Source organism: Myotis lucifugus, unplaced genomic scaffold (genome assembly GCF_000147115.1).
Source record: "Myotis lucifugus unplaced genomic scaffold, Myoluc2.0 scaffold_134, whole genome shotgun sequence".
In the NCBI taxonomy this organism is placed as follows: domain Eukaryota; kingdom Metazoa; phylum Chordata; class Mammalia; order Chiroptera; family Vespertilionidae; genus Myotis; species Myotis lucifugus.
Window position 1 is genome coordinate 223,757 of NW_005871182.1, and position 14,111 is coordinate 237,867.

The following is a 14,111-nucleotide window of genomic DNA, read 5'->3' on the forward strand; positions in this document are numbered from 1 at the left end:
TGGCAGAAGCAGGTTTTTGGCACAAAGGACCGTTCTTCACTTCCATTTCAACTGCAGCAGAAGTTCTGCAGGTGACCCGGGTCAAGGTGGCCAAGAAGACCCTGGGGGAGACCGCACGCACTGCATGCGAGACCTTACCTCCACATCCCCCCGAGCCCAGGCCCCACGGGGCTTGGAGAACAGGCTGCCTTGTTTGGACGGCGTGGTCGCGCCCACTCACTCTGAGAGGCATGCGGATGCATAGGGTGGAGTGTTTGAGATGTCTGTGAGAGGCCATGTGGCTGCTCGAATGGGCTGGAAGCTTTGCAGTTAGGGCTTTGGTCCTGAGCTGGGGGAGAGAACGGGGGGGTGGGACTGTGTACTTTAATTCCACCTCAGTCTTCTCATCTCTGGAGCAACCAGCTTCTAAACAACGCTCATATTGGGGACGTGACTGCTGAGCTTAAAAAGCAGAGCTTTCCCACCACTTGCACGACGAGATCTGCTTTAGGCGGATGGAGTGATGGGATGCTCATGAGCAATGAAACGTAAAGGGAGGCAATAGATTCCAGGCCCCCACACCCGTCCATAGTTTTGCTGTGTGACCTCAGGGAAGTCACTGGGTGAGGGGTGCATTGGGTTTCTGACCTGCAAAACTGGGAACATGCTATCTGCTTCGTTTATTGTGGTGAGGATAAGACGGTTTCAGAGAGCGGACTCAGGTAAAACACCTGCCCATCGAGCGTAAATACATTCCTCCCTAAATGAAGGCCAGTGCTGGAAGGATTACGAGTATCCTGTGGGATCCAGAGTTACAGTTAACTTTTGGATTTCAAGAGGACCCAGGAGCTGGGACTGAAAACAGTGCTTGTTCATGACTTAGCAGCCCCGTGGGACGGGGCACTCGCAGGCCTTCCCAGACACCCCCGGAGGAACTGGTTGGCCCCCCGTCCAGGGGCAGCCTGACACTCGGCTGTCACTCTTCTCTTTGCCTTCGGGGTGACTGGTGTCAGTGTGACTCCGTTGGCCAGCCTGTCAGGCCACTTCCTTCCGCTGGGGCTTGTCCTGGGTGCGGCCGGCGCTGGCCTCCCGGTGCAGCCCGTGGCCCAGCACACAGAGTTCTGGGGGAGACGCGGCCCGGCCGCCCTTCAGCTCTGGGGCGCAGGGACCGCTCCACGGCTCGGTGTCCTTCTTGGGGCTCTCCTCACTGCTGCTGCCGAGAGAAAGGACAGGTGCCGATCAAACAGCCTCTGTAGCTCCTCTGGCCCCACCCTGCTCTCCATCCTCCCTCCATCCCTGTCCCTCCCTGTCTGTCCCAGACTCTGCCTTTCTGCATCAGGGTTGCCTGGCAGGTGCCGTCCTCCAGGCGCCCGCGGTGGCCGGGCACGGTGGAAGCCAAGCTCCTGGAGTTTCGACTGACAGGCTGAGTCCTGCTCTTCCTCTCATGCCCAGGATCTGCTGCTCTGAACAAAGCCACTCCCTCGGGAGCTCTGGGAGCCGGCCTTTATTTTGTTTTTGTTTCTAAAGCACTTATTTAATAAAGGGCTAGGCTCAGCTAGTTGAATTAAAAACACCTCCAACAATACAGCCCTCCCCCTCCCCACCGGCTTTACTCAGCTGCCACCCTCTTCCTGAATGGAGTGCAATGGAAGCTGCTTGGCCTGGGCTGGCATGTGGCTAGAACGGACCTTCTGGCTGCTAAGTGATAGAGAGGGGCCCTGAATGGGGAGGGACGCCCAGTGTGCGTTGGGAGCGCAGAATGGAGGGTGGTCACAAGCATGGAGCCAGCTTGAGCCGGAAGGGGGACCAGCTCAGAGAGCCATGCTGGCTGTGTGTTGGCAGGCTAGCCTCGTGATTACCGCATGGAGGTCGGAGTCTGGCTGTCTGGGTTCAAGTCCCGGCTCTTCCACTTGCTACCTGTGTGACCTGCAGCATGTTAATTGATCTCTCTGGTTCTCTTCTGAGTACAATGAAGATAACAATAGTACCATCTCCTAGGGCACTCAGAGGTATCAACATTGGATGAAGCCTGTAAAGCTCTTGGCATGTTAATAGCTCATGATACGTGCTCAATAAACGGCCAGCTGTCACTTTGTGCTGCTTTGTAGCAAGAATAGGAAGTCACACCTGCAAAGGGCCCTTGGGGCCACCCTGTCTACTGCAGGTGAGCACTGAGGTCAGAGCCTCTGCATCAGTCACCTTCGGGCAGGATAAGACCGGCTCCCCATGTGCACAGACCAGAGGCCCTTCTCTCTGCCTGTGTCAGCGCGCTCCTGACTGTTCCGTGAGCTCTAACATGCCGTGGGCTCAACTCCGTGTGGTTAGGCTCCTGTGGGGTGTCCAGTGGAGGACAAGTTTGAGTTTGGATCCCACCAGGATCAAGGTGGCAGGAATGGGGGGTTGTGAGGTGGGGTGGGTGTCAGACTGGTACACACATATGATTTTCAGGCTGTGAGGGACCCACCATGGCACCGAGAGCCAGTCTCATCTGTGTTGGGATCTGGCCCCATCCCAGGTCCCTGCAGGACCCCGTGTGGCCACAGCTCACACCTTTCTTCTTTTCCCTGCTCCCGGGAGCCGCTGGCAGGAACGGGGAGGGGCACACCCAGAGGAGAGGCTGTGGCACACAGTGCTGGGGGAGGCCGACTCCGAGGTCTGACACGTGATGTGGTCCTAGAACTCTTGCCCAGCCTCAGCCAGGTTCCACATCTGCATGAAGCTCAGGTTAGGAGATCCATTTCCTTGGTTGCCATGTGACTGTGTTTCTACCTGTTCCCAGAGCTGCTGTGGAGATAGGTAGCCTGAACCAGGAAATGGGGCGTGTGTGTGTGTGTGTGTGTGTGTGTTCTACAGAGAGACCCTGCCTGGGGCGTCCAGTCTTAAAGACTAAAAAGCACCACATTTATGGGAGAAAGTCTGGACCCTTTCCAAATGCTCAAGTGCCCCAGCGTGCAGAGTCCTTAGAGCGGCCCTCCACCAGGGATTCACACATAAGAACAGTTGCAGCTCAGTAACTGAGCTTCCTGGGCGTGCCTCCAAGGATGTGCCCAAGCCCCTGAGCCTCAAGATCGGGTATATATAAATATCATTTTTTCTATCAAAGGGCTTGTGCCTAGCACAGATGACCTGAAGGCGTCATCACCAGCTGCAGGCCGGCTCCAGGTCCCATGGGTGCGGCTGTGTCCCTGCAAGTCCCTGGCTGAGGAACCGGCGCTCTGAGCGGGTTCTGGCTGGGTCTGGCTCTCTGAACTGGCTTGTCGGCTTGGCGCACGGTCAGTTTCCTGGTACGGCTTCCCGTCTGCAGGAGGCAGGACAAAATGCCTGTCATCGACAGAGTGGAGTTCTCACAGCTGGCACACTTCTGCTCCCAGATGCCAACTTTACAGGGTTGAGTGGGGGACGGGGGCGGGGAGGTGGGGGTGGGCGTGGGGAATGAGCGTTTCCCAGCCCATCCATTGCGTGCGCAGTTTCACAACTGGGAATGGCTCAGAGGTGTGGTCTTACCAGGAGACAGCGGGATGGGTGTGAGTCACTATGTGACCTTCCACGTGACCTTGGGAAGGTGCCTGTTTATGAATTCTCCTCTCTCTTTCAAGCTACAAGTACTGCCCCACCCCTAATATCTCCAAGCATGGAGATTCGGGACATAAAACCACCTTTTTGGCTGCCCTTTTCTGAGGAAAAGCCTCCGAGAAGGGCTCTGTTTTCTCCTTGAACAATTTTATGTGGCTTTGCTACTGCTCCTGGTGTTTTAAAATGTTAGTGCTTTTAATTAATGTCATTTTATTGTGCCTGTTCTTTCCAGCTCTCCTCCTGAAGGGCCCAGTTTTAGAAATCTAATAGCCGAGCGAGTGGCTGGTGTGAAGGATAATGCATTAACATTTAGAGAGGTTCTCCGATGAAAGGCACTGTGCTGCAGGAAGCTCATTTTGGATTTAAGAAAAGAGCAATGTTATATTAAGATTCTTGCGAAAATAATCAATACTTCATTTTCTTTCAAGGGGCTGGGGAAGTTTATGTAACCATAATAAGGCACAACTTTCCCAAGATAATATCTTTATTTAAAATTGACTGCCGAGTACTTTATAAAAAAATTACCATTTATGCCTCGACAGACTGTGAAGTCTGTAGCCCGCATCACGCGGGCAGAAATGGATTGCTGATTTACACAACCGTGGGCAGCGCGAGATAGCGGGCCCGGCGCTGGCGGAGCGTTGTCTGAGCTGATATCAAGACACACTGATAACACTTCCTCTCTAATAGGCCTCAGATTTATGTCCACCCCCCCACCCCCTGCCATGCCATGGTTCTGGAAAAGACACACTTCTCCATCTATTCTGTAAAACAGCCACTTGAGCATACCAGTCCGTCCAGTGCTCAGGCAGGCTAGACGGTGGCGCCTGGCCCATGGCAGCCCTGTGCCCAGGCCTGTCTGCATGTGTGGGCCAATGGCAGGCGGGTCCGTTGCCCTCATGAGAAAGCACACTTAGATCTGTCGGCCAAGGGCGCTGATGGGGAGTCTCCTTCCTACTCTCCAGACTTCTGAAGGGAGAAGGGGAGGGGGAGGGGGGCTGAACTCGGGGAGAAGTGAGGGCAGGTCCTTGGGGGACGGGGAAGCTAAACATTTCTGTTCACACCTCCAGGACCAGCCCTCCTCAAGGTGTGTCCCCAGGGGTCCCCGAGACACTTTCCGTGAGGGGTCTATGAGGTCAAAACCATTTTACTAACGATACTAAGATGCTATTTGCCCTTTTCGCTCATTCTCCCATGAATGCGGAGTGGTTTTCCTGTCTAATTCATGTGCGACATCAGGGCAGACTGCCTGCTGGAACATCTGGGAGTCCGCTGTCTCTCCGTGAAGCCACCCGCTAAAGAGATTGGCAGGAATGTGAGGCAGGGCCGCTCCTCACTAAGGTTTTTGTTGTGGAAATATAGTTAACTTTCACAAGAATATATTATTCATGTTTGCATACAATGGGGTCACGTTTTCAAAATTAATAACATTTCAAACATTTCCTAATTTTAATTTACAATACAGTGAAAAGTGATGGATCCCACGCACACACTCCTAGGCTCTTTTGGGTTCTCAGTCATTTTTAAGAGTTTAAAGGGGTTCTGGGACCAAAGCCTTTGAAAAACTCCCACCTGATGCTGGTCTATTGCAGGAAGCAGAGACGATAGAAATCGGGCTGCTGGACCTGGACAGGGTGACGGGGACTCCGCCAGGGGCAAAGCACTTCATCTCAGTTTCCCCACCTTGGAAATACAGGGCTGTGTGGCTGGACTAGATTGCTTTCAACTGTATTTGTAATGCAGCAGAACCTCTTTTCAATGCAAATCCCAGGAGCCCGAAATGAGTGACAAATGAAAGCCCAGGGGCTCACAGTTTTGGGGGGCCTCTAGGGAGGTGGGCTGGGCATTCCTAGACCCTTTTCTCTAATTGCCTCTTCTCTTGGAGCACAGTTCGAAAGCTATGGACCCAGACATCCCAAGGGCCCATCTGTCTATTCCGGTAATGGAGGGCCATGGCCCGAGGGCTCACCTTACCTGCTCTGGCCACGCTGGGATTCACAAGCATTGCTGGTGGCGCCCGGGGCAGGCAGGCGAAGGCGGACACCTGGCTGGCGGTCGGAAGCTGTCCTTCTGACGAAGGGCTGAGGGTTGAGGGCACACAGAGTCGTTCCCCGCTGCGAGCCCCCCCTCAGTCGTGGCCCTGAGCTGCTCCTCCAGCATCCTGTGGGGGTCTCATGAGGGCCCCCAGCTGCAGGTGGCAGCGCAGGGGTGAGTGGGTGGGCTGCTGAGAATGACGATTTAGCTTCAAACAGAGAGGAGGTGGCTGGGCAGAACCCGGGACATGTGTTCCCAGATGCTTTGGCTGTGGCCGCCTCACTGTCTTCAGAACCTCTTATTTCCTTGTGCCCCTGAGGGGGGGACTCAGGAGGGGTAGGGGAGGGACCAGAGGCCGGGGACCTTGCTTCTGTGCGCTGGGCAGGGGGGTTGGAGAGCTTGTGCTGAGCCAGTGGGCTCTCAGGGGGCGGGCTGGGCAGCTGGTGCTGGGGTGGCGTCACTGTTGGGGGGCTCAGTGCCCTGGGGCTCTCTGGAGGGCTGATTGTGGGGCCAGGGGACTCGTGCACAGAGGGGACACTGGGCTGAGCAGGTCTGTAGGAGGAGGACAGGCTTGGGTGCCTCCTGTCTGCTCTGGGCACCCCGTGTGCCCTGGTAGGAGAGGCCTTCCTGCCCAGCGGGGAGCTGCTCTCTTGGCTCTGCCTTGAGGCCTCAGAAGAATGCGGCCCCCGAGTTGGTCTGGGCAGGCCGGGCTCCGAGGTCCTGTTCTGCTCAGATGTATGGCTGGAGCGGTGCCAGGGAACTGCCCTCCGGGGCTGCTTGGAGAGGCTCATGGCCCTGTCCACGCGCACCTGACCCTGAGCCCCACCGTCCTCCGCCTCTGGGTTTCGGCTGATCGCTGGCGGGGGGCTGAGGTCCCCGGCCAGCTTCCCGGGGTTGCAGCTGCTCCTGCCGCCCCCGGGCCCTGTTTTGCAGGGCCTGGTGGGGGTGGCCACATGCCTGCTGGGCAACAGGTCAGTGGGGCTCATGGAGGCTCCTAGCTTTGGGGAAGCCCATGTTCTCCGGGCAGAGCTAGCCTCTCCCAGCCCTGGCACGTGGGTCCCTTCAGGGGAGCTCCCCACCAGCTTGCTGCTTTCGGGGGGCTCCAGAGAAATGAAGGACTTGTCCATCAGGATTTCCAGGGGCGGCGGGGGGAGGTGCTCTGGGTCCTCTGCTTCATGGGGAGGGTCCTCCCTCGTGGGCGCTGCCGGCAGAGGGGGAAAGGCGGGAGCGAAGGGCCTCCAGCCTGGGCCCGCTGCGGGAGAAATTTGGGGCTTTGGATACAAAGGGGCAAGCCCCCTGTAAATGGGAAATCTGGGGGGCATGATGGGGACCCCCCACTTCCTGAGGCAGGGGCCCGGCCCGGAGTCTTTGGACTCACCCAGTGTCTGCAGACTCTCAGTGGGACTGAATGTTTCAATGAGTTTCTTGACCGAGGTTCTGGGGGGATGGCCCCTGCCGGCCCAGTCCTGGGCCCTGGCAGCCTCCCCGGCCCTCTCCCCTGGTGGGATGGCAGCTGGAAGCCGCTCAGCTGTCCCCTGCCAGGGCCGTTCACCCTCCGGGCGGGGACTGCGTGTCTGCGGAATGCTCTTGTCCTGACTTGGCAAAATGCTGAAGCTCTTGGTCAGCGAGGCCTTCAGCTTGCTGATGGTGCTGCTCGGGGCGCCCCTGCCGTGGTGGTCGGGCCGCAGAGATGCTGCTCTGGGCAGCAGAACCTGCCCCCTGCTCTGCCCCCGCCCCCGGGTGCCCAGGGCGTAGAAGGCCTCCAGCCGCTGGCTCAGGTCTCCCTGGACCCTCCGCAGCTCCTGGAGGGTGAGCTCCTCCACGTGGCCCTTCAGACACGCCTCTGACTGGGACCTCCTCTGCCTCATGGGGCCCCCCCTGCTGCCATGGACCGTGCTCGGTCTTGACGGGACCACTGTCCTCTCCTCCTCCTCAGCCCAATCCAGGTGCCCAGAGGACACAGGGACAAACTTGATCCTCTCACTGATGGCTTCCTTCATCTTCAGAATCATTTCCCGCGCTTGGGAACTCCTCAGCCTCCCGGGGAGTAGCTGAAACGGGCCCTCCGGGCCAGCAGGTGAAGACCGCGGCCGTGGATGCAGACTGTCTTCCCCCTCCTCTGTGCTGCTGTCTTCTCCGGCACCGAGGGAGGGAGTGGTCACCAACCCGGAGCCTTTAGGAAGATGTGCGTCCAGGGAGACCCCGGCCGCAAAGGAGTCGCATGCATTGCCTTTGCCCAGCCCTCCAGGCCTGCGGGGAGCACTTTCTGGGCCTGAGCTGGAGGGGCCGAGGCTCCCTGCTCCACCCTGTGCTGCTGGCTGCACCTTGACCCCAGGAGGCCCTGAGAGCGGCTGGTCCTGGGGTCGGTCTGCACCCCTCCAGAACGGGCTTTGCTGCCAGGTATGTCCCAACAGCCCGGCCTCCGCCGTGGGGGGAACCCCTGGCTTCCACTCTGCAGGCTCCGGCATTAGGTCCCAGCTGGCTTGCTTGCCCAGCCTGTCCACCTGGTGCACAGACTCACTGTCCGCACCGATGCCACTGTCCTCAGAGCACAAGGGTAGGCCCTGCACCCCAGGGTCGCTGTGGCCGCTCGCCAAGCTCTCCAGCTGCCCCAGAGTCCTTAGGAGGCGCTCATCCATACCCCTCTTCACGCTCAGCTGGTGTTCCAAGTGGCTGGCCATGGCTTGGAGGTGGCTGCCGGAGCCCTCCAGGCAGCCACTGGTGAGCGAGGCCACCGCGCCCACCAGCACCTGCAGCCGGCTCACCGTGTATTGCAGCAGCTGCTGCAGGAGATCCGGCTGCTCCCGGGGCTCCCCTTTCCTCAACGGCCAGGCCAGGCCCTCCCCGACTTCCTGGAGGAGCGCCTCTCCATCCCTGGAGATCTCCCCCAAGAGCTGGTTGGCCTCCTCGAAGCACAGCAGCAGGAAGCTGACCATGGGCTGCAGCAGCTCCCGGGTCTGGGTAGCCTGGTGGGTGAGGCTCAGGATGGCTTCGTATTTGGAGAGGCAGGAGTGCAGGTAGGTGTAAGCGTGCTGGTGGGCCTTCACCAGGGGCTCGGGGAAGTCCACTTTGCCTTCAGACCCCTGAGCGGGAAGGGCGGTTTGGCAACGGAGGCCCTGCTGCCTGGACCTGGGGCATTTAGGCTTCTTTTCCCACAGGGAGCTCCCCTGGGTGGTACTCTCTGCACTCTCTTCCCCACAAAAGGCTTCCCCCTGCGACTCCCGGGAGCTCTGTGTCTTGAATGGAATGTCCTTAGCCATGTGGCTTTGTGATGTGTTCAGCTGGGATGGGGAGGTTTTGGTTTCTGGGGTCAGTCCTTCCAGATCTTCCCTGTTGCCTGCAGTGGAATCTCTTGTGAGCTGACAGTGACCTTCAGCCAAGGTTTGGGCCCACCCGGGACCTGGCTGCGCCTCTGTCGGCCTCTGTCCCTGGGACAAGGCCCCCCCAGAGTCATAGCAGGTGGAGCTTCGGTCCAGCACGGGGACGGCGCCCCTCTCACTGCCCCCCGCACTTCCTGGCAGAACTGCTTTGGGCTTTTTAAAAAACTGGATGCCACTCTTAGCCACGCTGTTAATGATGTCACTGTGGGACGGTGTACACCCCATGATTTCAGCTTGTATTCATCTCCTGCCCTCAACCCTCGTAATTTCTAAAGAATCACATTGAAATAGCAGCAAAAGGCAGTCTTACTAGTCCATCCAGGCAATTTCCAGGCCAGAATCCTTTGAAGTCTGTGGTATCGTGTCCTCAACTCGGAACGAGCTTTCTGACTCCCTGGCCCCCGTGTAGAGGTGATGGTGCCTGTTGTCCGATGTTGTCCGAAGTTTTGACCCCTTTGCGGTCAGCGAGCAGCGGGGCAATTGTGAAGGACCGCAGGCTCCTGGATTAGGGGCCTGCGTTAGCTCGTGTCCTGGCAGATGTGGACGGCAAGTGGGACTTTAAGCCTATTAGGTTAATCACGCCCCAGCCAGTCAGCACCGGCAGTGTGCTCTAATATAGAACTTCTCGGCACTTACTCTCTGGGGAAGCGGATTATCTCTGCACGTGCTTATGCTTTTAATTCTGTTCAGAGGCCATATGAAACCTGGAGAAATGAGCCGTAATTGCACAAGGCTCTGGAAGAGACACATTTGTGGGAAAGAAGCAAGGGCGCCCCGATGACAGATCCTGGCAGAGGAGTGACCTTCACAGTGTAAGAAGGGCAAACCAGCCAGGGTGCTCCAACCTGCTCTTCAACACACAGTTCCCACTGACGGCAGGAGGAAGAGGGCCTTTTGTTTAACCATTTCCCAGTTTTGGACATGTAGCTTGTAGCAATTTTCAAGTTTCCTTCATAGAAAAGAAAATTCATGGAGCATCTTCTAAAGTTGCTGAAGTTGCTGATATTCTGGCTTTGTAGTTTTTCTTTTCTTTGACGGAGCCCTGTACAACCAAGGAAAACAACACTGTGGGTGTCCTGACAGTTTCCGAAGCAGAAAGGACTTAGCGATACCTTGTCTGCTGTGAGCAAGCTGGAGACGGGCTGCTGGGCCTGGGCTCGGCGGATGCCTGTCACAGCCCACAGCCCCAGAGTGCATCATTAATAAAGTTCTCCAGCCTGTTTGTTTGAAGCAGCACTCATGGGAGACAGCGCTGACTCAGTGCCTGGGGGTGCGCTGTTAGGCATCGAGAAGTAGTTAAATTTGCCACAGCGGCAGGCTGGCCCAGTAAACAGCAGCACGGGGAGGAAGGCTCTTCCCTCTTCCAGTGAACAGAAGGCTTCTGTATGTAAATTCTTCTCCTCTCGGATTTGGGTCCTTGCTGGGACCATCTTTGTGAAAACCTTTCATCTAAGTGGCTAGAAGTAGATCATTTCCAAACCAATGATCAAAATAAAAGTATTTGCCAGGAGGCTCAGCTGTCAGATAGCTCTGCCTTGTAGACTGGTTTTCTTGCTTCTTCCAAGTAACTTAGAAAGTTCTTTATTCACTGCCACTCAGTTTTTCATTAAGACTTACTTTTGTTTTTCTTTCTTTTTAAGCTAGGGTCTCTGAGTGGAAATGTAAAATGGCCCCACAGCTTTGGAAAATGATTTGATAGTTACACATACACCTATCTTATGACCCAATCAATTCCATTCCTAAGAATTTGCCTGGGTATTGAATGCATAGGTCCACAAAAGGGACTGGCATGAGAATATTTACATTGGTGTTATTCATAATAGCCTCAAATTAGAGAGAATTCAAATGTTTGTCAACAGGGAAATAAGTTTGGCATAATTACCCAATAGAATACTTCCCAAGCAATAAAAGGAACCAACTATTGAAACATGAAAACAACCTAAATTTAAAATATATAATATTGAGTGAAAAAGGCAGACATAACAGAATACATACTGAATGATTCCATTTACATGAAGTTAAAGAACACATAAAACAAATCTCTAGTTATAGAATTCAGGAAAGTGGCTACCTCTGGGAAGAGTTATTAAGTGGGCATGAAGGAATTTCTTTCCCCCCCCAAATATATTGGTATATATTTTTATTGATTTTAGAGAGAGGAAGGTAGAGGGAGAGAAACATCAATGATGAGAATCATTGATCAGCTACCTCCTGCACACCCCCTACTGGAGATTGAGCCTGCAACCCAGGCATGTGCCTTGATGGGAATGGAACCATGACCTCATGGTTAATGGGTTGACTCTCAATTACTGAACCACACGGGATGGGTGAAGGAATTTCTTAGAGTAATGAAAATGTTCCATATCTTGACTTGGGTTGTGGTCACATGCTTACATTCAGAAGTAAAAATCACTTGAGCTGCACACTTAAGCTGTGTACTTTACTCTATGTATGCTTTACTCTGTGCCTAAAAGAGTTCCAGCTACAATGCTGTTCATCTTGGAAAAAGGTCCCTGTGTTAGTTGCCTATTGTTACATAACAAATTACCCCCAAATTTAGCAGATTAAAACAGCAAATGTTATCTTGTTATGAAACCTGTTTCTGTGGGTCAAGAATTTGGGAGCAGCTCACTGGGTGGTTCTAGCTATGGGTCTCTCCTGAGGTTGCAGTCATCTGAAGGCTTGACTGGGGCTGGTTGATCTACCCAAGTAGATCATTCACATGAAGGCCTCTATTGTTTGCTAGGTGTTTGCAGGAGGCCTCCGTTCCTCTTCACATGGACCTCTCCACAAGGCTACTTGAGTGCCCTCACAACATGGCAGCTGACTTCACCCAGACTGGGCAGTTCAAGAGAGAGCAAGGAGCAGGTTGTTCTGTCCTAATCTTAGAAGCAATACACTTTCATGTTCTCCACATTCTGTTTTTTTTAGAAGCCAGTCACTAAGTATAGTTCATATTCAAGGAGAGAAAAAATTAGGCTCTGTGTTAAAAAAATCACTAAATAAAAGTATATGGACATATTATAGGTTAAACCACGACATCAAAAACATAACTTTGTAGAGTATACATTAGTTTACTAAGAGCTCATCCTTACCCTTTGGCATGTTAAATAAATTCCACCCCGTGTTTTTTTTTGTTTGTTTTGTTCTTTTTCGTGTGGCCCTGAACTAATTGATCAGCAAAATATGGTTCTAATGTGACATTAATTTTGAGCCAAAATTGGAGGTCATTCAAGCAACCTGAAAAAGAAAATGTTTTATTTCTCAAGTCCCATCAGCTTCACTAGTGAGCTCTCCTGAACCATGAGAGCTAAGAAAAATTTCTCAGATCAGATCTGAACGGATGCTCTTTGCAACACAATTCCCTGGTCCAGATGCGGGTGATCAGACAACAAGCAAGCAACTACTGTATAGAGCAAGCAGGAAGAGAGAGCTAGAGTTTGTGTTCCGGGCATTATGTAACAGATACCATTTCACTAGCTTACGTCCCCTGCTTTGCTGGGAAGAGAATCATTAACAGTCATTAAAAAATAACCTGGCTACTGTTGTGTACCTCAGAGCAAGCCATCTAGAGTTGCTCATTCCCTACACAGTCTCCTCTATTATTGACATCTTACATTAGTGTGGTACATTTGATACAGTTAATGAACCAGTATATTGATACATAATTATTCACTAAAGTCCATACTTTATTTAGATTTCATTAGTTTTTACTTAACGTTGTTTTTCTGTTTCAGGATCCTGTCCGTAACAACACATGACGTTTAGTCATCATGATTCTTTAGGCTCCTCTTGGCTATGATTGTTTCTCAGACTGGCCTTGTTTTTGATGACCTTGACAATTTTGAGAATTGCCGGTCATATTGTAGGTTGCCCCTCAATTGGGATTTGTCGAATGTGTTTCTCATGATTAGATTGGGGTTATGGGTTTCTGAGAGGGAGATCACAAAGGTAATGTACCATTTTTATTACATCATATTAAGAATACATTCCATCAACGTGATTTATGATCGCTGATGTTGACCTTGATCACCTACCTGGCTGATGCACTGTGTGTCAGGTTGCTCAGCTGAGAAGTTATGGTCCCCACCTTTCTCTATTGTATTCTTTCCAACTACTGTGAGCAGCCACACTTAGGGAGTGGGGAGTTATGCTTCCCCTTGATATAAACATGTTCAAAGCTTTGATACAAGTTGTGAAATTACTCTCCAGAAAAATCGCACCAGTTCACATTCCCAGCAGCCGTGTGAAGACGTATCTACTTTATGGCAAACTTGCCAGCATTGGATAGTATCCTTTAGAAAACACTTCTGATTTGAAAGAGGAAAATGACATCTCATTTTAATTTGCATTTATAAATTTACTGAAGAGTTTACCTATTTTAAAAATTATATGATTTGTGGCACATTTACATATTTTCTTTCAGGGTTTACTTGTAGATCTTTATTTTTTAAAATTAAGGTGTTTAACCACGTTTTGTTAATTTTCAGGATATTAACATTTTAACTGGTCATATATGTTGCCATGCTGCCAGTTTTTTTTAAGTTTTTCTTTTAATTTTGTTTATGATCCTTTTTGGGAGTACAAAAATTTTCATTTCACATAATCAACTCTTTCAGTCTTTTTCTTCATAATTTCTTTGTTGTCATATTTAAAAAGGCTAACTTTGTACTTTGTAAAATACCTGGACAAATGTATATTTAGGAAGTTATTATTAGTTTTGAATTATTATTTTTAGAAGTTGAGCTCCCATGAAATGGGAGAACATGGCCGTTTGGGCTTTGTCTCTGAAACTGTTAACAGTGGACTCATTTCAGGATGGATCAATGTAAATTATGGCCTTTCTTATGGGTTTCTGGGCTGGCTTAAATATTTTAAAAATTCTCAAAACGAGCCCTGGCCAGGGTGGCTCAGTTGGTTGAGCGTTGTCCCATGCACCGAAAGGTTGCTAGTTTGATTCCTGGTCAGGGCACATATCTAGGTTGTGGGTTCTATCCCTGGTAGGAGTGGGTATGGGAGGCAGCCAATTGGTGTTTCTCTCTCACATATATGTTTCTCTCTCTCTCTCCCTCTCCCATCCTCTCTCTCTAAAATCAATAAAAACATCGTTTTTAAAATTCTCAAAATGAAAGTGAACTGGCTGAC

At 52.3% G+C, this 14,111-nt stretch overlaps 1 protein-coding gene across 1 annotated transcript; it reads right to left on the reverse strand.

The window, feature by feature from the left end:
• Positions 1–1,014: 1,014 nt before the first annotated feature.
• Positions 1,015–9,191, reverse strand: CUNH2orf71 (chromosome unknown C2orf71 homolog). The gene is made up of 2 exons (XM_006094368.3): positions 5,527–9,191; positions 1,015–1,192 (listed from the first exon to the last, which is right to left on the reverse strand). The coding sequence occupies exons 1-2, from the start codon at positions 9,189–9,191 to the stop codon at positions 1,015–1,017; spliced, it is 3,843 nt and encodes a 1,280-aa protein (XP_006094430.1).
• Positions 9,192–14,111: the final 4,920 nt, after the last annotated feature.